General features: G+C 42.2%; 1 protein-coding gene across 13 annotated transcripts in view; it reads right to left on the minus strand.

The window, feature by feature from the left end:
* Positions 1–1,473: 1,473 nt before the first annotated feature.
* ZNF350 (zinc finger protein 350) overlaps positions 1,474–22,753 on the minus strand; it is a 31,188-nt gene continuing 9,908 nt past the window's right edge. For 3 of the 13 annotated variants that reach the window (XM_060289192.2, XM_060289193.2, XM_060289191.2), the window contains 2 exons: positions 21,031–21,123; positions 14,022–15,860 (listed from right to left, as the gene is read on the minus strand). In XM_060289192.2, coding sequence (XP_060145175.1) covers positions 14,500–15,860; positions 21,031–21,123 — 1,454 coding nt within the window. In that variant the 3' untranslated portion in view covers positions 14,022–14,499. Of the gene's footprint in view, positions 3,053–5,259; positions 5,405–5,628; positions 5,756–6,310; positions 7,637–11,666; positions 15,861–21,030; positions 21,124–22,753 lie in introns of those variants that run through there. The other 10 variants (XM_060289199.1, XM_060289198.1, XM_060289204.1 and 7 more) reach the window with 10 other exon arrangements.

Raw genomic sequence — 22,753 nt, forward strand, 5'->3', positions numbered from 1 at the left:
CATTCCAAGATCTCACCTCCTCCCACTCCCTATACACTCCACCATTCTTAAAGACTAAGGCTCTCATTTTGCATTTGTTCTATTTATTCTAGGAATCATTTTCCTTTTCTGCTTTGTCCCTTTATAATCAGTTAAGTCTCTCTAACCTCAAACAGTTTGGGGTGTCAATTTTGGTCTTTAGAACTGTCCCTTGAGTGACAGAATACATTTTGATTAGCCCATTAGTTTATTCATTCACTTTCCAAATCTGGAGCTGATAATTATTTTTCCCCCCTCTGTGCTGGGAAACCGAAAATCATGGAAACCAGCACTCTCCAATATAACTTTCTGGTACAATGGAAATGACGGTAGAGCATCTTCCCATTGTCTCACCACTTTGCTGTCTGTGCTGTCCAATTCTATTGCCACGAGTCACATGACTGTCGAGCACTTGAAATGTGACTAGTGTAACTGAAGAACTGATATTTCATCTTATTGGTTTTCAATTTTTTTAAACATTAAAATTTAAAGAAAGCCACTAAAATTAAGGAATTTGTAATTTCCTCGTGGAGATAACAAATAGGCATTAAAAAAAAACAAACTTATTTGGGGAATTCCCTGGTGATCCAGTGGTTAGGACTCCGCACTTTCACTGCTGAGGGCCCTGGTTCAATCCCTGTTTAGGGAACTAAGATCCCACAAGCCGTGTGATGTGGCCAAATAAATACATAAACAAAAATAAAAAATAACTTACTTGAAACAACGAGATCCTACTGTATAGCACAGGGGACTATACTCATTATTCTGTGATAAACCATAATGAAAAAAATATGAAAAAGAATATATATACATACATATAACTGAGTCACTTTGCTGTACAGCAGAAATTAACATTGTACATCAACTATACTTCAATAAAATAAATTAAAGAAAAAACTTATTTGTGTTCTATGGTGCTTAAATACCATTATTAACTCCTTCCCCAACTCCCAAATGATATGCTCCTTCAACAACAAATTGTCATATTCCCTTGAGCCAGTTAGTCCAGGTCCATTTCACTTACTATGGATACTTACATCCTCTCACTAAATTAGCTTGAGTGTAGAGATGCCACTTAAAGATAATCCGACTACCTCAATGGTCTCTCTAGGGAACCATGAGTTTTCTCTATCCTGATCACCACAATATCCTCAGCTTTTGGAACAGAACCATATACCAAGGATGTATTTGACAAATACTCTGTGAAAGACCAAACTGACTCAGTCTAAGGCCGTTGTTTCATTAGCCCATCTGCATAATATAAACTTCTGAAAGTTTAAGGAAGACATCCCAGTTTCAGATTCATTGTTCACCTTGGCCTGGGGAAACTGAATTGATATATACACGCCCCATATCCCACCAATCCAATATTAGCCCTCTGGTGATTTTTCCTCCATAGCAACCTTCCAGAAACAAATTATATGTTTTAAAAATTCACCTCCTTATTTCCTCCACTTAGTTGAACACAGGCTTCCTTCATTTATTTAACTGACACAACAGAGCAACTGACGTTTGTGTGTTTGGGTTAACATCAGATTATGCCTCTGTATCAAGGCATATATGTAATTGGATGAGTAGGTCACGTGCTCCCAGTCTCAGCATTTATACAGTTTCTCTCAGTGTATACTTTTCAGCCACCATATGAACTAGAAATTTTCACTCAACCCTTTTCCTCAGAGAATGTCTTAATTTTTTCCCTACTGGTTTTCTGTGACATAAAATAAAATATAATTGACCACTGAAGGCACAACCACATTCACTGCATTCATAAGGGTTCTCTCCTGTGCCAACCCTCTGCTTTCTCCTGCGGGTGCACATCTGGTCACAGGCTGTCCCACTATGACTACATTCCTGTTTGCTAGGAGCCCACTGATGTTGACTGATGTCTGAGGGACCACAGAAGGTACTTGCATTGTCACTGTATTCAGGTTTTTCTCTTGGAGGACAACACTACTCTGTGAGGACCTGTGACCCTCTGAGGGAGGATTTTCCACCTTGACTGAGTGAGTTTTCTGATGTTTATTGAGGACTGACTTCCCTCTGAATGATTTCCCACATTCACTACATCTATAGGGTTTCTCCCCTGTATGGATTCTCTGATGGATAACGAGCTGCGGCTTCTCGATAAAGCCTTTCCCACAATCGCTGCATTCAAAGGGTTTCTCTCCTGTGTGAGTCCTTTGGTGTTTAATGAGACCTGTCTTCTGGGAAAGGGTTTTTCCACATTCCCCACACACAAAGGGAGTCGTTCCTGTGTGAAATCTCTGGTGTGCTGTGAGGCACGTCTTTTGGCTGAAGCCTTTTCCACATTCATTGCATATATAAGGTTTCTCGCCTGTGTGAATCCGTTGATGCACCATAAGATTTCCCTTCTGGATGAAGCCCTTTCCACATTCACTGCATATAAATGGTTTCTCCCCAGTATGGGTTTTCTGATGGACACTGAGCCCTGATTTCTTGAGGAAGGCTTTGCCACATTCATTGCATTCATAAGGTTTCTCTCCTGTATGCGTTCTCTGATGTTCAGTGAGCTTGAACTTTCTGAAGAAGGCTTTCCCACATAGATTACATCGATGGGGCTTCTCTCCTGTATGAAGATTCTGGTGATCAGTGAGCCAAGACTTTTTGATGAAAGCTTTCCCACATTCACCACATACATGAGATTTCTTTATTTTTTGAGTCTTCTGATGCTTGATGAATTGGGAATTAGTACTGATGAGTTTTTGGCTTTTGGGGAATTTAATTTCAGTATGAAACCGTTCATTGTCAGCATGGAGACAGGATCTGACTTCTCCAGTAAACTCAGCAGGGCTCTTTATTTCATAGCTCCTGCTCTCGGAAAGTAAAGTTAAATTTGATTTCATACTTTTTCCATGTAAGTCAAACATACCATGATTTTGCCTGAACAGAAAATGAGTTCTGCTCCGATGAACAGAATATTCCAGTGGGTTCTGTTCATGCCATTGTTCTAGTCTCTTCTCCATGCTCTCATTTTGTAAGTGCTCCAGCAGGTGATTATCAACTTTCCAGACTTCTAGGAAAGAGAAGAAGAATGAATTCCTCCATCTTTCAGATTTGGAATAAAGGTATTTTTAAAAATACTTTGATGTGAGGTGTCTTTTTAGTGATGACCCTATGGTATGAATGTTAATAAAACTCCATGTTTAATGATCTTTATACATTGGAAAAAAACAGTCATAATGAATAAATACAGATTTGGTTACTTTCTAAATACTGTAAAATACGAGCAATTTCCTGTGAGCAGGAGACCACAGGTTGCAGGGCCACCTCATCCAAACTGGGGAGGGATGGACTCATTCATTCCACAGATCCTTACTGATCACCTCTGTGTACCAGGAATGGTGCTAGTGTTGGGGATTCGCAAACATACTCCTCGTGTTCAAGGAGCGTATACTGTAGGTGGGTAAAACCACTTTACAGGGCAGAGATAGACACAAGGAAAACAGCTGCAGGTTGGAAAACCTGGCGGGAAGGAACGATGGAGAGGAAGAGAGGTGGAGGAAACCAGGGCTCATTCTGGAGGAAGACAGGCCTCCCCAAGGATCCATTGTGCTAGTCTGCATGAGGGGAATGAAGAATATGACACGGCAGAAAAAGAAAGAAAGAAAAAACTAGAAGACAAAAAAAAAAAAAAAGAAAAGAAAAAAAAAAAAGAAAAGAAAATGACGCAGTAGAGAACTCCAAGCACATTTAACTTACAATGCGCACCTCAGAGAGATCCAGTATGCAACTTAATTCCATCACGGCACGTTTCACCCCCTAGACATATTATTTATTTTAAATTTTGATTAAATTGATGTCTCGTCCTCTTAGAATGAAAGCTCTTGGTCTATTTGTTTTTTCAACTACTGTTACCTTCCAGCTTACACTAGACTATCAAAAAAAATAATTCATAGAGGAATGAATCAGGGAAGCAATCACACGTATGGAACAGATTGGGAGGTTTAGGAAAGAAGATGGAAATCTCTGTGTGAACAAGATGATATGTCATGGTGATCACTAAAAGAAGAATTTTTGTGTCATGTGACAGGTAACATGGTTACCTAGGACTTTTTTTTTTGGCTGTGCCACATGGCACATGGGATCTTAGCTCCCCGAACAGGGATTGAACCCACGCGCCCTGCAGTGGAAGCGTGGAGTCTTAACCATTGGGCTGCCAGGGAAGTCCCTACCTGGGACTTAATGTTATCAGAAGATGAGGGGAAAGAAATGAAAGCTTTCAGGAAGTGAATACAATGGTAAGGTCTACAGTGAACAAGAAGAAAGTTCAAAATCAGTAAATACACAAAGGAATCAATTCAAAGTAGCCAAGAGTTACGGTCTGGTTGAGGCTGGAACTGAGAATGTAGGATGTTAAAATAACTTTCCTGGTTAAAAATTCATCATGAACAGCAGACCCCTTAACAGAAAAGAGCTCTGCAGGTGGGGGACATTTGAGGTAATGCCTGAATGGCCAGGATGGAGGATGCACAGGAGTAAGGCAGAACCTAAACTTCTAGGGTTTCCTGGGAGGGAAGATGATCTTAGGTCCTTGCAGTTACTGGGAACTCAGGAGAGCTGCCATCAAGATAAGTTATATAGAAGCCAAGTCTGTGGTGGAGCACACTGGGGAGAGATCAATTTGGGAGTCTTCTCCAGTGACCCTAAGGAGCTTAGCTTATTACGATGAAGAAAACTTTGAAGGTTAAAAGGTCATTGGAGAAAATGGAAAACAAAATCTTTGGAGAACCTCAGAGCGGGAATAAGGCACAGTGAAGACCAGTCTACTTTGGGGCCCGGCATCCAAGATGGGGTGGATGTGACAAAGGAAATCAACATTACTTGTGGAGCAGAAAGGCGCAGTAGTCAGAAGGCAGTGAGGAATTCAAAGTTTTCTCTTTGGAGAGAGGCCTTGGAAGGTGGAATTTCATAGAAAACGAGGTAGAAGTGTACGAAGAAGAAGGAAAAGATACGAGAATCCAGGGAAAAGAAAACTATGTAAACAAAAATCAAGATGGGGGTAAAATAAAGAAGAAACAGATCCCGGAAAAGACAAGAGTCTTCCCTAAGAAGGGATATATTTTTCTCTAAACTCCTACAAAGAAAAAGAGGTCTGACATCGGGAGAGAGATGCACGGAGGCACTGCTCACCCAGCGTCCAACCCCCTCACAGCTGTGACTCTTCTCTGACCAACTACAGTGTGATTTCCACGCCTGTCACCTTGCTGGTCTCTCACTCACCTGAATGGGTTCGACAGTGGATTTCATCTTCCATCGTCCATGGTTCTCCTTGATCCAACTTGGAGAGTATGTCTAGTTTGCTGGCTTGATAACCTATTCGTGGTAAATGACAGCAGATTTAGACCCACTGAATTGGGCTTGGGATCTGTGAAGACAGCAGAGTGTTACATTTGAGGACAAAACAATGTTACAACCTACAAGGTAAAGGCTTTTCTCTCAGGAGAAGGGAGAATATACCCTCGTATCTGGGTAAGGGGCTAAGAATCTATTGCTTCAGAGCATCACAGACACTCCAGAGCTTTCAGAAGCTGAGAAAGGAAAGGCCACTGATTGGGGACCCTCTGAGGGACCCAGGGGAGCCGTCCTCACCCACAGACAACAGGTTGCTATAGTTCTCCAGCATCACGTCCCGGTACAGGTCCTTCTGAGGAGGGGCCAGGAACTGCCACTCCTCCCACGTGAAGTCCACGGCCACATCGTCAAATGTCAGGGTCTCCTGGAATAACAGTGGTGTTTAATGAAGTGATGTCCTTTTGATGATATGGAAGAAATGTTAAAGTTTTTCTGCTCATTTCCACTTTATAGGCTGCATCGAGATATCTAGCAGGGTTTTTATTTTAATAAACCACTGAAGAAGCAAATGTCTAATAAAATATTCTCTAATTGTGTAGTCAGCCACCCATCCATTTATCCAATTAGAAGTTTCTATAACGTGTAGAAGTTAAATCTTCTTGTTAAGCTAGAAACACCACATTCTCATATATATATATATATGAAAAGAAAGGGAAAAGAAAACTCTGCAAACAAAAATCAAGATGGGGGTAAAATAAAGAAGAAACAGATCCCAGAAAAGAAAAGAGTCTTCCCTAAGAAGGGATATATTTTTCTCTAAACTCCTACAAAGAAAAAGAGGTCTGACATATATATATATATGAATGACAGACAAAAGATACACATATTTATACTTTACAGAATAATGGAAGTGATTTTTTACAGGCCTCTACAAATCCATCAGGGAACAAAGGAAAGAATAAAACAGAACAAGAGTCACCTGGGCCTTGATCATTTTCTTCGGTTTTCTGAAAACAGCTGGCAACAGGGAGGTTCTGTCGCTGTGTCTTCTGGATCTGCTCTAAATTCTGTTCTGTCTTCAATCAAGTGTGTCCCAAGAAATGCTGATACCAAATCCTGTAACTTCTTCCTCCTTCTACTGATTCTTTTGCTCCTAGAGAGTCAGGACCTGTGGGTTGAGGAGAAAATTCAAACTGAGGGTACATTTCTTCTGGGCTCAGATGCTAACGCTGCTTCTGGGCGCTCACCTTAGCCCAATGTCCACAGCATTGCTGAGTGTCCCCAGAAGACTGTTGCCCCAGACGACTTTATTCCTCTGCCCAAAAAGCCTAAGATTCTGACTGTGGTGGGGGTATTCCTTTATTTCGTGAAGTTGAAGTGCGGTGACTGTCAGAGGGAATGAGGGAAAAGAGAATCATCCCAGCAGCAGGCCTCAGGAGCAGGAGACTCTCAGGCAGCTCAATTATACAAAAGGGACCGTATGGGAGGAGAGGCGCTGGGCACTGCTTTCCTTTAAACCGTGTGCGCTCAGGAACCTCCTCAAGCGTTTTTATACACCCTGTGAGTACACACACTTCAGTTTAAAAACCAATGTACTGGGCAAACCAGAAGCAATGTCTTGTAAGCAATAATGGTAATATCTTAGGAGGTTTTAAATACATAAAAAACTAAAATACAAAATAACAGTGCATAAATTAGAAGGTGGGAAATGAAGTTGAGGTGCTCTAAGACTACTGTATTGTCAGAGGAAAGTGCAGAAGTACTAATTAACGTAAGAATTTGACAAAGAATAATTACATGTGATGTGTAATCTCTAGTGTCGTAATGAACACTAATAATTTTCTTAAAGTACATAATTTGCAGTGCTACCAGAAGAGGGAAACGTAATAACAAGAAACTCATCCAGAAGAAGGTACGATTCTGACACCAATTTGAATATGTGGGTTTTTTGAACACACCACCAAGCAATGCTACAACACTGGCTGGGTGTCCGACAGTTTATCTCAATTCGGTCGCTATGTACCTGGAGATAATATCATATCCCACCGGTTGAAGGCTCAGTCCTATGAGACTGGCTTTTACCTCCTACTTCATGTGCAAACACAAGTCCAGATTGTCACGTGTACTTCTAAGCAACCAGCCACAGATGGCAGGTTCCAATGACCCCCCTCCTTGGGTTGATTAATTTGCTAGAGCAGGGAATTCCCTGGTGGTCCAGTGGTTAGGACTCCGTGCTTCCACTGCAGGGGGCATGGATTTGATCCCTGGTCGGGGAACTAAGATCCCACATGCCGCGCAGCATGACCTAAAAAACAAACAAAAAAACGAAACACAAAACAAAAACCAAAAATTTTCCAGAACGGTTCACAGAACTCAGAGAAACATTTTAGTTATTATATTTACTTATTATAAAAGGATGTAACTCAGGAACAGCCAGATGGAAGAGATGCCTAGGGCAGGGTATGTGTGTAAGGGCAAGGAGTGACCCCTATAGGAGCGTCACTCTCCCTGCATCTCCACATGTTCACCAAGCCAGAAACAATTTCACTCTGAGAATACATCTAAGAAATACATCCCTCCAAAAATATGGGCATATTTGAACCAGCTCAATAATTTCCATAGCACCATTACTCATAATAAACCAAAATGCAAACAACACAAGTTTAATAAATACTAGGAAAACCCAAATATTCAAACAATGGAATGCTGTGGAAAAACTACAGTCTTTGCACAGCTTTCAAGCTAAGAATGACTTTTTTGTTTTTAAAGGACTGTAAAACAAAAATAAAGAAGTATATGTGAGAGAACTGTGGCTTACAAATCCTAAAATATTTACTGTGTGTATATTTATATATTTGTCTGACCCTTGTTACAGAGGGGAAGAAAAAGTACACCTACGTGCAAAAACGTGAATACTTCTCAGAAATACTGAGCCTGACATAAAAAATGCATGATGTGGAGAAAACTCTAATTTGAAAAGATACATGCACCCCAATGTTCATAGCAGCACTATTTACAATAGCCAAGACGTGGATGCAACCCAAGTGTCCATCAATAGATGAATGGAGGGCTTCCCTGGTGGCGCAGTGGTTGAGAGTCCGCCTGCCGATGCAGGGGACACGGGTTCGTGCCCCAGTCCGGGAAGATCCCACATGCCGTGGAGCGGCTAGGCCCGTGAGCCATGGCCGCTGAGCCTGCGCGTCCAGAGCCTGTGCTCTGCAACGGGAGAGGCCACAATAGTGAGAGGCCCACGTACCGCAAAAAAAAAAAAAAAAAGATGAATGGATAAAGAAGATGTGGTATGTATACATACAATGGAATATTACTCAGCCATAAAAAGAAGGAAATAACGCCATCTGCAGCAACATGGATGGACTTAGAGATTATCATATTAAGTGAAGTAAATCAGAAAAAGACAACTATCATATGATATCACTTATATGTGCAATCTAAAAAACTGATATAAATGAACTTATTTACAAAACAGAAATAGACTCACAGACATAGAGAACAAACTTATGGTTACCAGAGGGGATGGGGGGTGGGTAGATAAATTAACAGTTTGGGATGAACATGTACACACTACTGTGTATAAAAGAGACAAACAATAAGGACCTACTGCATAGCACAGGGAATTATACTCAATGTCTTATAACCTATAATGGAAAAGAATCTGAAAAAGATTCTGTATAACTGAATCACTTTGCTGTACACCTGAAGCTAACACACACTGTAAATCAACTACACTTCAGTTTTGGGGTTTTTTTCCTCTTTTTTTTTTTTTTTTGCGGTACGCGGGCCTCTCACTGTTGTGGCCTCTCCCATTGCGGAGCACAGGCTCCGGACACGCAGGCTCAGCGGCCATGGCTCACGGGCCCAGCCGCTCCGCGGCATGTGGGTTCTTCCCGGACCGGTGCACGAACCCGTGTCCCCTGCATCGGTAGGCGGACTCTCAACCACTGTGCCACCAGGGAAGCCCTACACTCAGTTTTTAAAAATGCATGATGTATAATTACATTGAAACACAGTTGAAAATACGCAAAACTAAATAAACCATAATGATGAGGAATGAATGATTGTTATAACACCATAAAGAAAAGTCTGAAAGTGCTTGCTAATAGAGAAGATGGTATTCACCTTCGGGTGTGAGGATGTAATATAATTGGGAAGAGGTTCACAGAACACCACTGGGGTGCTGGCAATGCTCTGTTTTCGATGTAGGTTATGTCTGTATATATGTATATATTCCTCTTTTTTTTTTTTTTTGGCCATGCTGTGTGGCATGTGAGATCTTAGTTCCATAACCAGGGATTGAACCTTCGCCCCCTGCAGTAGAAGCGCAGAGTCTTAACCACTGGACCGCCAGGAAAGTCCCTATATTTATATATTCCTTTTATACTGACTCATTTGTAGAGCTTTTAATTTAACAAAGAAATGGAAGAGCTCAAAAATACTAAAAGCCTGTTGTTTGAAAAGACCAATAATATATAAATATTTAGAGTCAAAACAGAAAGTGCAAATAAAGGACAGAAGGAATTAATGGGAGGGACTTCCATGGTGGTCCAGTGGTTAAGACTCTGCACTTCCACTGCAGGGGGCACGGGTTTGATCCCTGGTCGGGGAACTAAGATCCCACATGCTACACGTGGGCAAAAAAAAAAAGAAAGAAAGAAAGAAAAGAAAAAGAAAAAGGAATTAATGGGAGTTATGACTCAGATAAAATACAGATTTTTTTTTTGCCTGAAAGAATACTATGAATACCTTCCTGTCATTAAATTTGAAATACTAGATTTACCCTCTTGAAAACATGTTGACTTCAGAAAATATAGCAAGTGAATTTATAAGTAAGCAACAAGACAAAAATGTCCATTACCACCCCACTTTTCAATTTTGTATTGCAGAGTTGAGCCAATGCATTGAAATAAGAATAAGGTAACATTAGAAAATAGGGCAGAAAATTTTCATCAGTATCGTTATCAACACGAAAAAAGAGATTCAAGGCATTACTTATTTAAAAGAGAAAATGCTCCCCCAGAAACCCCAAAGCAGATTTTTACATACACAGTTGGCTAGAAATGCCCCATATACATAAGCTCATTTCTTAGTACTAATTCAATCACTAGCAATGGGAACTCGAACCACATGACTGACTAAGACCAACCGGGACTTACTAATAAACTGGGATATAGGTCACCATGCCATAGGGATACATAATTAAACAAAATGGAGATTCTGTTAGCAAAGAACAAAGTGTTCATGTATGTCAGGGAAGCAAGTAACGGTGCTGTTACAATATATCAATATTAGAAGGTGAGTGCAGGTGTTGGCAAACATTTTCTGCAAAGAGAACAGACACAGATTTTCAAATTTGCAGGCCAAAATGTCTCTGTCACGACTATATTCTGCCTTTGCTGTGCGAAAGCATCAGAGACGATACAAAACAGATTGAAATTGCTGGTTTAGTCTCTCAGTCTGTAATCAACTCCTTGATTAAAAGCTAAAAGCCCAGGATAAACAACAAGGCCCTACTGTATAGCACAGGGATGTTCAATATCCTGTGATAAATCATAATGGAAAAGAATACGAAAAGGAATGTACATATATGTATAACTGAATCACTTTGCTGTACAGTAGAAATTAACACATTGTAAATCAACTATACTTCAATAAAATGTATTAAAAAAGAAAAAAACCCCACACAAAAAAGCTGAAAACCAGATGGTCTCGAAATACTGCCCTGGGCTGTACCATCTTCCCTCCCAGCAGCCGAAGTTGGAACCTCAACCCAAAAACTACTGCCAGGGGTCCTCGGCGTCCAAAGCCTCAACCCTCACAGCCTCTCTGTACCACAGACACTGACTACACACTTCCTTATTAATCTGAAATCTGGGCCAGACACCCTCATATGATGACCATCCAGCCAGGCCCCAACACCACTGAGCCCCAAATTAAATCGCCAGCCTGAACCCGACACTGCGATCATCGTCAATGCCACACGTAAGCCCTGCAAGCGGAGTGATCTGCAGAACCGCAAGCCCTGACAGCTGGAAGAGCAATGATCTCTACAGAAGCTAATCGTACTGACTCCCAGGACACTCCCCAACATAAACCATAGACAAAACCCGCGTCCGGTTCCCTTCAAGTACCTCAAAGCAGGTACTCTCCTGGTTCGCGTTAAATACATCCACCTCCGCACTTCTACCCTCCCCCTCTGCCATCCGGCAAAAATCTCATGGGTCCAGATTGCACCAAGTCCACGCGTCACCCTTGGGCGAAACAAAAGCACCACTGTGACACACACACAAAAAAATCCAGGGACAAAACCACACACTAACCTGATTTCCCCAACCTACAAGGAGCCTAAACGTCGTACTTCTGTGAACTGCTTTGACGTATAGACCTGTCCGGCTCCTTCTACGGCAGCCGAAGTGGATATGCGGTGTTTGAGGAAACGAGACGACCGGATTTCCGGGATTTCCTAGAGAGGCAATATGTCCGCGCCCAGCTCTCCGCGGCGCCAGGGGGAGGCCATGTTGGGACACCTGACGTACAGAAAGCCAAGGGGCGGGTTTGGGTACCAGGAGCCAGGGATGGCCGGGAAGGTGAGAAGCCAGTGAAATTATCTAATTTCCTGGTACTCCGACTCCTGCAGAAAATAGGTAAATTTTCAGTCTCAAGCTTCGCGAGGCAAAAATGATGCAAGGCTAAGTTGCTTTCAGCAGGCTAGGCAGACAAGTAATACGGCCGCGGCGTGTATTATCTACTTTGTATTAAAAAAAAAAAAAAAAAGTTTCCAAACGGACAAGTATGAGTTGTTGGCATGGCAGCGGAGAACGCACTCCTAGAGAGGGAAAAGATAATAACCTCCGGTAAACGGACGCCACGGAAAGCTTCTGACCGGAAAATAGTTTGTAGAAAGTTGTTTTTAATAACAGAAAAAGGGCTTCCCTGGTGGCGCAGTGGTTGAGAGTCCGCCTGCCGATGCAGGGGACGCGGGTTCTTGCCCGGTCCGGGAAGATCCCATATGGCGCGGAGCGGCTAGGCCCGTGAGCCATGGCCGCTGAGCCTGCGCGTCGGGAGCCTGTGCTCCGCAATGGGAGAGGCCACAACAGTGAAAGGCCCGCGTACCGCAAAAAAAAAAAGAATGTCACCTCCCATCTCCTATTTTCTCCTCCATTCTTAGAGACTAAGATTCCTATCCTTTGTATTCTGAAGATCCTTTTTCCTTTTTTGCTTTGCCCAGTTTATATTGTTATTGGGTCTCTAATCACATACAATTTGGGGAAGACAGCTGTGTTCTTTAGGACTGCCTTCCAATGGCTCATTCCCTTCAGTGACAGAACACTCTGATTAGTCCACTAGCTCATTCATTCACTTTCCAAATCAATAGATAATTGGTTTTTATTTTTCTGTGCTGGGAAATATAAAATCATGTAAACCAGGGCTCTCCAGTATAACTTTCTAGGATGATGGAAATGATGACAGATTTCTCAGTATATACTTTTCGGCCACATAGTCAGCTACAAAGTTTTGCTCATTGTCTGTGCTGTCCAATGTGGTACCCACTAGTTACATTGTGACCACCTGAAATGTGGTTTAGTGCAACTGAGGAACAGACTGTTGTTAAAACTTTAACATTTAAATAGCAAAATCAAGGGATTTTTAATCTACTGGGGGGATAAGACTTGGGCATTAAAAAAATAACTTGTATCCTGAAGTGCTTAAAGTCCGTTAAGAGTACCCCTTGCCGTCCCTCAAAATAATATACAACTTAAACAAGAAATTATCATAACCCCTTGAACCAATACTCCATATCTGCTAAGGACTGAATGTTTATGCCTCCCAAAATTCATATTTGGAGGCCTAATCCAAAATATGACGGTATTCAAAGGGGAAATGTGGGGGGGTGGGAGGGATAAATCAGGAGCTTGGGATGAACACACACACACTACTATAAATAAGATAGATAACCAACAAGGACCTATTGTATAGCACAGGGAACTCTACTCAATATTCTGTGACAACTTATAGAAGAAAAGAATCTAAAAAAGAATGAATATATGTATATGTATAACTGAATCACTTTGCTGTACACCTGAAACTAACACAGCATTGTAAATCAACTATACTCCAATAAAATTAAAATATTAAAAACAAAACCCAAAATATGATGGTATTAAGAAGTGGGGCCTTTGAGAGGTGACTGGTTCAAGAGGGTGGAGCCCTCATGACTGGATTAGTGCCTTTATAAAAGACATCCCAGACAGCTCCTTTGCCCTTTCCCCTATGTGAGGATACAGTGGGATGACTGTCTTCTATGAACCAGGAACCCTCATTAGATACCGAATCTGCTGGCACCTTAATCTGGGACTTTGTAGCTTCCAGAACTGTGAGAAATAAATTTCTGTTTTTATAAGCTACCCAGGCTATGGTATTCTCTTATAGTAACCAGAAGGGACTAAGAAAATGTCTATTTCACCTTGTGTACCTATTTACATCCTCTTATTAGATTACCTGGTGTGTAAAGGTACCACTTAAAGATAATCCAGTTACCTCAAAGCTCTCTCCAGGAGACCATGGGCTTTTTTGGGTTTGGTCACCACTGTATCCTCAGCTCCTAGAACAGGACCCAGTAAAAAGGAAGTATTCGAAAAATACTCAGTAAATGAACAAAATGACTCAATCTGAGACTCAATCAAACAGGCTCAATCTATTTGCACAATGTAAATTTCTCAGAGTTTAAGACAGACATCCCAGTTTTCAATTAATGCTTCACCTTGGCCTTCCAGAAACTGAATTGATATATACACGCCCAGTATCCCACCAATCCAATATTAGCCCTGTTGTGTTTTTTTTTTCATAACAACCTTCCACATACAAATTATATGTTTAAAAACTTCAACTATTTTCTCCACTTAGTTGAACTCAGCCTTCTTTCATTCATTCGACTGACACAACAGAGCAATTGATGTGTATGTATTTGGGTTAACATCAGATTATGTCTCTGTATCAATGCATGTATCTAATTGGATGGGTACATCATGCGTTCCCAGTCTCAGCATTTATACAATTTCTCTCAGTATATACTTTTTCAGCCACCATATAAGCTAAAATTTTTTGCTCAATAATTTATATCTTTTTCACATAGTATGTCTCTGAGTTTTTTTTCTACTGGTTTTCTGTGACATAAAATAAGATGTAATTGACCACTGAAGGCACGACTACATTCAATGCATTCATAAGGGTTCTCTCCTGTGCAAAACCTCTGTTATCTCCTGTGGGTGCACATCTGGCCACAGGTTGTCCCACTATGACTACATTCCTATTTGCTAGGAGTTCACTTATGTTTACTGATGTCTGAGGGGCCACTGAAGGCACCTGCATAGTCACTGAATTTACAGGGGTTTTCTCCTGCATAACATCACTAGTCTGTGAGGAGCTGTGACTCTCTGAGGGATGATTTTCCACCTTGGCTGAATCTCCACGTTTCTCTCTTGTGTGTATTATCTTATGTTTAACGAGGCAAGACATGTAGGCAAAAGCTTTCCCACACTCATTGCAGATATAGGGTCTCTCTCCTGTATGAGTTCTTTGATGAACAATGAGCTTTTGCTTTGTAGTGAAGGCTTTCCCACATTCACTGCATTCAAAGGGTTTCTCTCCTGTGTGAATTCTTTGATGTTTAATGAGACCCGACTTCTGGGAACAGGATTTTCCACATTCATTGCACACAAAAGGAGTCTTTCCTGTGTGAAATCTCTGATGTGCAATGAGGCAAGTCTTCTGGATGAAGCCTTTTCCACATTCATTGCATATGTAAGGTTTCTCGCCTGTGTGAATTCGCTGATGTACAATGAGATTTCCCTTCTGGATGAAGCCTTTCCCACAGTCACTGCATATATACGGTTTCTCTCCGGTATGGGTTTTCTGATGTATATTGAGCCGTGATTTCTTGAGGAAGGCTTTGCCACATTCAGTGCATTCATAAGGTTTCTCTCCTGTATGTGTTCTCTGATGTTCAGTGAGCATGAACTTTCTAGAGAATGCTTTCCCACACATGTTACATCGATGGGGCTTCTCTCCTGTATGAATTATCTGGTGATCAGTGAGCCAAGACTTTTTGATGAAAGCTTTCCCACATTCACCACATACATGAGGCTTCTCTATTTTTGGGGTTTTCTGATGCTTGCTGAATTGGGTCTTAGAGCTGATGGGTTTTTGGCTTTCGGGAGATTTAATTTCAGTATGAAATTGTTCATTGTCAGCATGGAGATAGGATTTCCCATCGCCAGTAAACTCAGCAGGGATCTTTATTTCATAGCTCCTGCTCTGGGGAAGTAAAGTTAAATCTGATTTCATACTTTTTCCATGTAAGTCAAACACATCATGATTTTGCCTGAACAGAAAATGAGTTCTGCTCTGATGAACAAAATATTCCAGTGGGTTCTGTTCATGCCATTGTTCTAGTCTCTTCTCCATGCTCTCATTTTGTAAGTGCTCCAGTAGGTGATCATCAACTTTCCAGATTTCTAGGAAAGAGAAGAACAATGAATTTCTTAAAAATACCTTGATGCAGGGCTTCCCTGGTGGTGCAGTGGTTAAGAATCCTCCTGCCAACGCAGGGGACACAGGTTCAATTCCTGGTCCGGGAAGATCCCATATGCCGCGGAGCAGCTAAGCCCATGCGCCACAACTACCAAGCCTGTGCTCTGGAACCTGCGAGCCACAACTACTGAGCCCATGGGCCACAACTGCTGAAGGCTGTGCACCTATAACCCATGCTCTGCAGCAAGAGAAGACACTGTAAATGAACAAAAACCACATATAAGAAGCCCTCACACTGCAATGAAGAGTAGCCCCCGCTAGCCGCAACTAGAGAAAGCCCACACACAGCAACAAAGACCCAACACAGCCAAAAATTAATTAATTAATTAAAAAAAAAAACCTTGATGCGAGGAGTCGTTTTAGTGATGTTCCTATTATATAAGTGTAAATAAAATTCCATGTTTAATGTTCCCTGCACATTGGAACAAACAATACAAACCAACCAAAAGGTAAACGTAGTTTGTGTAAAACACAGGGTTGGACAATTCAAAATGAATAAATATAGATTTGAATACTTTCTAAATACTAACCTTGCAAAACATGGAGAGACTGTAAAATACACGCAATTTCCTGTGAGCAGGAGACCACAGGTTGCAGGGCCACCTCATCCAAACTGGGGAGGGATGGACTCATTCATTCCACAGATCCTTACTGATCACCTCTGTGTACCAGGAACGGTGCTAGTGTTGGGGATTCGCAAACGTACTCCTCGTGTTCACGGAGCCCATACTATAGGTGGGTAAAACCACTTTACAGGGCAGAGATAGACACAAGGAAAACAGCTGCAGGTTGGAAAACCTGGTGGGAAGGAGCAATGGAGAGGGAGAGAGGTGGAGGAAACCAGGGCTCATTTTGGAGGGAGACAGGCCTCCCCATGGATCCATTGTTGTGGTCTCCATGAGGGGAATGAAGAAAATGACACAGCACAGAACTCCAAGCACATCTAACTTACAATCTCCAAAACAGAACTGGTTTCCCAGGCTAGGTCTCCTCCACCTCCGGCACAGTCACTGCCAACTCCACTCTTCTCCTTCACCATGACAAAACTCCTCAGCATTTGTTTCTCTCGCTCACACACAATATCCAGCACAATGATCAATCCTGCCTGGCCTCCTTTAAGATACACCCAGAAAGGGACAGGCACCCACTCCTTCCACCCTCACGAAGCCAATCACTCTCTCTCACACCACAGCTGTAGCCTCCTCCCTGGCTTTCTTGTCCCTCCCCTGCCAGTGCCTGTCTATTTTCTACACATTAGCCAAACGGAACCTTTTAGCACCAATTATATCACATCAAGCCTCCTCTACTCAAAACTCCCTAATCTTTTCTCATCTCATTATGAATAAAATCAAGGTCTTGACATAGACAACAAACTATGGTTACCAAAGGGGAAAGGTGGGGGGAAGGGATAAACTAGGAATTTGGGAGTAACATATACACACTACGACATATAAAATAGATAAACAACAAGGACCTACTGTACAGCACAGGGAACGATAGTCAATATTTTGTAATAACCTATAAAGGAAAAGAATCTGAAAAAGAATATAGATAGATCGACAGATAGCTGAATTGCTTTGCTGTACACCTGAAACAAACATAACATTGTAAATCAACTATACTCCAATAAAAAATAAATTAATTTGTTAAAAAATCAAGGTCTTGATGTATCCTTGAAAGGCCCTTACGTGACCTGCTCCCCAGCCCCCAGCCTCTACCCCACTGACCCTATGTCTCCAGTCATGCTCTCTATGTTCCATCCAAACAAGGCTTCCGAAAGTTCTTCAGACATGCTCTTGCTTCAAGCCTTTGAAATTTCCAGGTTTATTTTGGAACACTCCTCACCCAGGGAAACTACTGCTTGCATCCCTCATCGACCTGCTCAACTCACCTTAACAAACAAGATTTTAGGGAGGGATGGATTGGGAGTCTGGGATTAGCAGATGCAAACTATTACATATAGAATGGATAAACCACAAGGTCCTACCGTATAGCACAGGGAACTATATTCAATATCCTGTGATAGGGACTTCCCTGATGGCGCAGTGGTTAAGAATCCGCCTGCCAATGTAGGGGACACGGGTTCGAGCCCTGGTCCGGGAAGACCCCCACATGCCACGGACCAACTAAGCCTGTAAGCCACAACTACTGAGCCTGCGCTCTAGAGCCCGCGAGACACAACTACTGAAGCCTGCGCGCCTAGAGCCCGAGCTCCTCAACAAGAGAAGCCACTGCAATGAGAAGCCTGTGCACTGCAATGAAGAGTAGCCCCTGCTCGCTGCAATAGAGAAAGCCCGCGTACAGCAACCAAAACCCAACACAGCCAAAAATAAAATTAAAATTAAAAAATTAAATAAATTAATAAAAAAAGAAATTAATACAAATCAACCATACTTCAATTTAAAAAAAAAATCAAGACTTCTTATTCCTAAAGCACAGGGCCAAGTCCAAGCACTCATGATGTAGTCATGCTGCTTTACATCCCTGAAAGTAATTTTGACCCCAAAACCTTAACATCAACCTTCATCTGTTTTTTCCGCTCAGCCCATATTTATTTAAATGTCAACTCTCATTTGCCCTCTATAAGCAGCATATCCAGAATCCAACAAACACTCACCCCTCCACCCATGCTGCAGTCAACCATTCTCCCTGTCACCATGTTTTTTGCAATAGCCTGCTACAAGGCTTTCCTGCTTGCCCCCTGCCCACTATGGTCTGCTTTCTACACAGAAGCCAAAGGGATTTCTTGAAAAATGTAAATTATTTCATGTCATTCCAGTACTCAAGAACTCCTCGTGTTTTCTCATCTTATTAGGAATAAAATCTCGATTTCTTGAAATTGAGTACATGACCAACCTTATCCACCACCCCCCGCTCCTGCCTGTCCCCACTGCTACTGCCTCTTCGGCTTATTCCCATCACGTTCCTGAAAGCACACTCTGCTCTGTCCACATGGGCTCCTTAATATCTCTTAAACTCATTCGTGGCGTGGCCTTTTAAGTTTGCTAGCCGCTGTACTTGGAAAACTCCTAACCCGGCAGCCTACTAACTTCCCGCATTTCTTGGCTCAGAGGCACCTTACCTGAGAGGTGTTCCCTGCCTAAAAGAGGAGCCCCAGCATCTACTCTTCCATAATGCTGACTAAAGTTTTATCACAGCACTTTTCACTCCCTAGGTATATTATTTCTTTATTGTTATCAATTCCTTACCTCCTTTCTCATAGACTAAAAACTCGTGATCATTTTTATACTTTTTTCCACTGTTCTTACCTTCCAGCATGCACTAGGCAATCAGAAAATACAGAGGAATGAAAAAAAGAAAAGAAACAAGATTTTGAAAAATAGAGGAATGAATCAAAGAAGCAATTACATGTATGGAACACATTGGGGAGAATTTAGGAAAGAAGATGGAAATCTATCTCTTTCTGAGCAAGATGATATCATATCATGGAGATCATGGAAAGAAGAATTTTAACTGCCAGAAAATGTGGTTAGTGGAGACTAAATGTCATCAGGATCCAGTGGGAAGAAAAATGAAAATTTTAGGGAAATGAAGACAATAGTAATGTCAACAATCAACGAGAAGAAAGTTCAAAATCAGTAAATACACAAAGGAATTAATAATTCAAAGTAGGCAAGAGTTATGATTGTGTTGAGGTTGGAACTGAGAACACAGGATGTTAAAATAACATTTCTAGTTAAAAATTCATCATGGGGCTTCCCTGGTGGCGCAGTGGTTGAGAGTCCGCCTGCCGATGCAGGGGACGTGGGTTCGTGCCCCGGTCCGGGAGGATCCCACATGCCGTGGAGCGGCTGGGCCGCTGAGCCTGCGCGTCCGGAGCCTGTGCTCCGCAACGGGAGAGGCCACAACAGTGAGAGGCCCGCGTACCACAAAAAAAAAAAAAAAAAAAATTCATCATGAGCAGCAGATCCCTTAACAGAAGAGAGCTCTGCTGGTGGGGAACATGTGAGGTAATGCCTGAATGGCCAGGATGGAGGATGCACAGGAATAAGGGAGAACCTAAACCTCTAGGGTTTCCTGGGAGGGAAGATTATCTTAGGTCCTTGCAGCTACTGGAAACTCAGGAGAGCTGCCATTGAGATGAGTAAATTATATAGAAGCCAAGTCTGTGGTGGAGAACATGGGGGAGAGATCAATTTGGGAGTCTTCTCCAGGGAACCGAAGGAGTTTATTAGCTTGTTAGAATGAAGAAAACTTGGAAGGTTAGGAGATCATTGAGTAAAATGGAAAACAAAACCTTTGGAAAACCTCAGAGCGGGGACAAGGCACAGTGAAGACCAGTTTACTTTGGGGCTCGGCATCCAAGATGGGGTGGATGTGAGGAAGGAAATCAACATTACCAGTGGGGCAGAAAGGTGCAGTAACCAGAAGACACTGAGGAATTCAAAAGTTTTCTCTTTGGAGAGAGGCCTTGGAAGGTGGAATTTCATAGAAAAGGAGGTGGAAGTGTATGAAGAAGAAGGAAAAGATATGAGAATCCGGGGACTTCCCTGGTGATGCATTGGTTAAGGATCTGCCTGCCAATGCAGGGAACACGGGTTCGAGCCCCAGTCCGAGAAGATCCCACATGCCACAGAGCAACTAAGACCGTGCGCCACAACTACTGAGCCTGTGCTCTAGAGCCCGCGAACCACAACTACTGAGTCTGTGTGCCACAACTACTGAAGCCCACGTGCCTAGAGCCCGTGCTCCGCAACAAGAGAAGCTGAATGAGAAGCACATGCACTGCAACGAAGAGTAACCCCCACTCGCCGCAACTAGAGAAACCCTGCATGAAGCAACGAAGCATAGCTCCCACTTGCCGCAACTAGAGAAACCCTGCATGCAGCAACGAAGATCCAGTGCAGCCAAAAAATAAATAAGTTTATTTAAAAAAAAAGATATGAGAACCCTAGGAAAAAGAAAACTATGCAAACAAAAAACAAGATGGGGGTAAAATAAAGAAGGAACAAATCCCAGAAAAGATAGAATCTTCCCTAAGATGGGATACATTTTTCTCTAAACTCCTACAAAGAAAAAGAGGTCTGGCACCGGGATTTCCACGGCCTGTCACCTTGCTGGTCTCTCACTCACCTGAACGGGTTTGACAGTGGATTTCATCTTCCATCGTCCATGGTTCTCCTTGACCCAACTTGGACAGTACATTTGGTTTGCTGGCTTGAAAACCTATTCATGGAAAATGATACAAGATTTAGACGCAGTGAATGGCGCATGGGGTCGATGAAAACCACAGAATCCTACCTCTGAGGACAATACGGTTTTCACATTTTGAAGGAAAAACACACCCCTCTGTGAGTCTCCTCTCCTGTCAATCCTTCTACTTCACTTCTGACACCAGATATGTGGGTTTTCCACACATCAAGGAATTCTGCAACACCAACTGACACTGACGGGGTGTCCTCCGATTTAATTCAATTCTGACACGATCTACCTGGTGATAGGGTCAGATAATACAGGTTAGGGGTACACTCCCATAAGACTTCGGCTCCGCTCCTGCACTTCTGGCACCAACTGTAAATTCAGGCTGTTTCCTGGGCTTCTGATCAACCATGAATAGATCAGAAGTTCCCATGACTCCCTTTCTCAGGTTCGATTAATTCACTAGAGCAGCAGACAGAAATCAAGAAGACAGTTTACTTACTAGGTCACCAGTTTATTATAAAAGGATACACAGGGAGCTCAGCTCAGTGCTCTGTGATGACCTATATGTGGTGGGGAAGGGGGGGAGGTCCAAGAGGGAGGGGATATAGGTATACACAGTGCTGATTCACTTCATTGTACAGCAGAAACTAACACAACATTGTAAAGCAATTCTACTACAATAAAAAAATAAATAAAAATTAAAAACTTAAAAATAAATCAATAAAAAAATAAAAGGATACAACTCAGGAACAGCCAGATGGAAGAGAATACAGTACAAGGCATGTGGGAAAGGCCACAGAGCTTCCATGCTCTCTCTGGGGGCACCCCTCCCCTGGCACCGCCAAGTGGCCACCAATCTGAAAGCTCTCCGAGCCTGCCCCTGTGGGGTTTCATGGAGGCTTCACTATATAGCCATGATGGATTAAATCATGAGGCTTTGAAATATTTCCAGACATTGTCAAATGTCCCCTGGGAACCAAATTGGCCCCAGTTGAGAACCACTGACTTAACGGGGGAGAGAGCTGGAAAATGGTAAATGCACAGAGAAGATGGGTGTGACAAGAGACCCTCACAGCTGCTGCTGAATTTTTAATTATAAATGACTGATTGTTTAGTAGAAACTCTATATGTTGCAGCAGATATGGAAATTATTCATTATTGTAGTTAAAATGGTACAAGCTGTGGTCACTGTGTTGATCATTTTTAAAGCATTGCTGTTTGCAGTATGCATATACAGGTATGCAGAGAAGAATCAAACTCCTCTGACCAAGGACTTATTAAACTATGTTCTAATTGTCAAAAAAACAAAAAAACATCGGGCTTTGGTGATTATGATTTAATCTCCAGCCATTTGTTCTCCCCAGAGGTGGGGTGGAGGCGGGACTGAAATTTGCAACCCTCTAAATCATGGGTGGTGAGCTCAGCGACCAGCCCGCAATCTTAGGTTATCGAGTGGCCTTCCCAAAATCACCTCATTAACATAAACTCACATGCCGTGGTAAGAGTCCCTTATATTAATAACAAAAGACACCCATTTCTCCTTTACCCTCTTATAACTTAGGAAATTCCATGGATTTTAGGAGCTCTGTGCCAGAATTGGGGATGAAGACCAAATATATATATTTCTTAATATAAATCACAGCATTATACACAG

Source organism: Globicephala melas, chromosome 19 (assembly GCF_963455315.2).
Source record: "Globicephala melas chromosome 19, mGloMel1.2, whole genome shotgun sequence".
NCBI lineage: Eukaryota > Metazoa > Chordata > Mammalia > Artiodactyla > Delphinidae > Globicephala > Globicephala melas.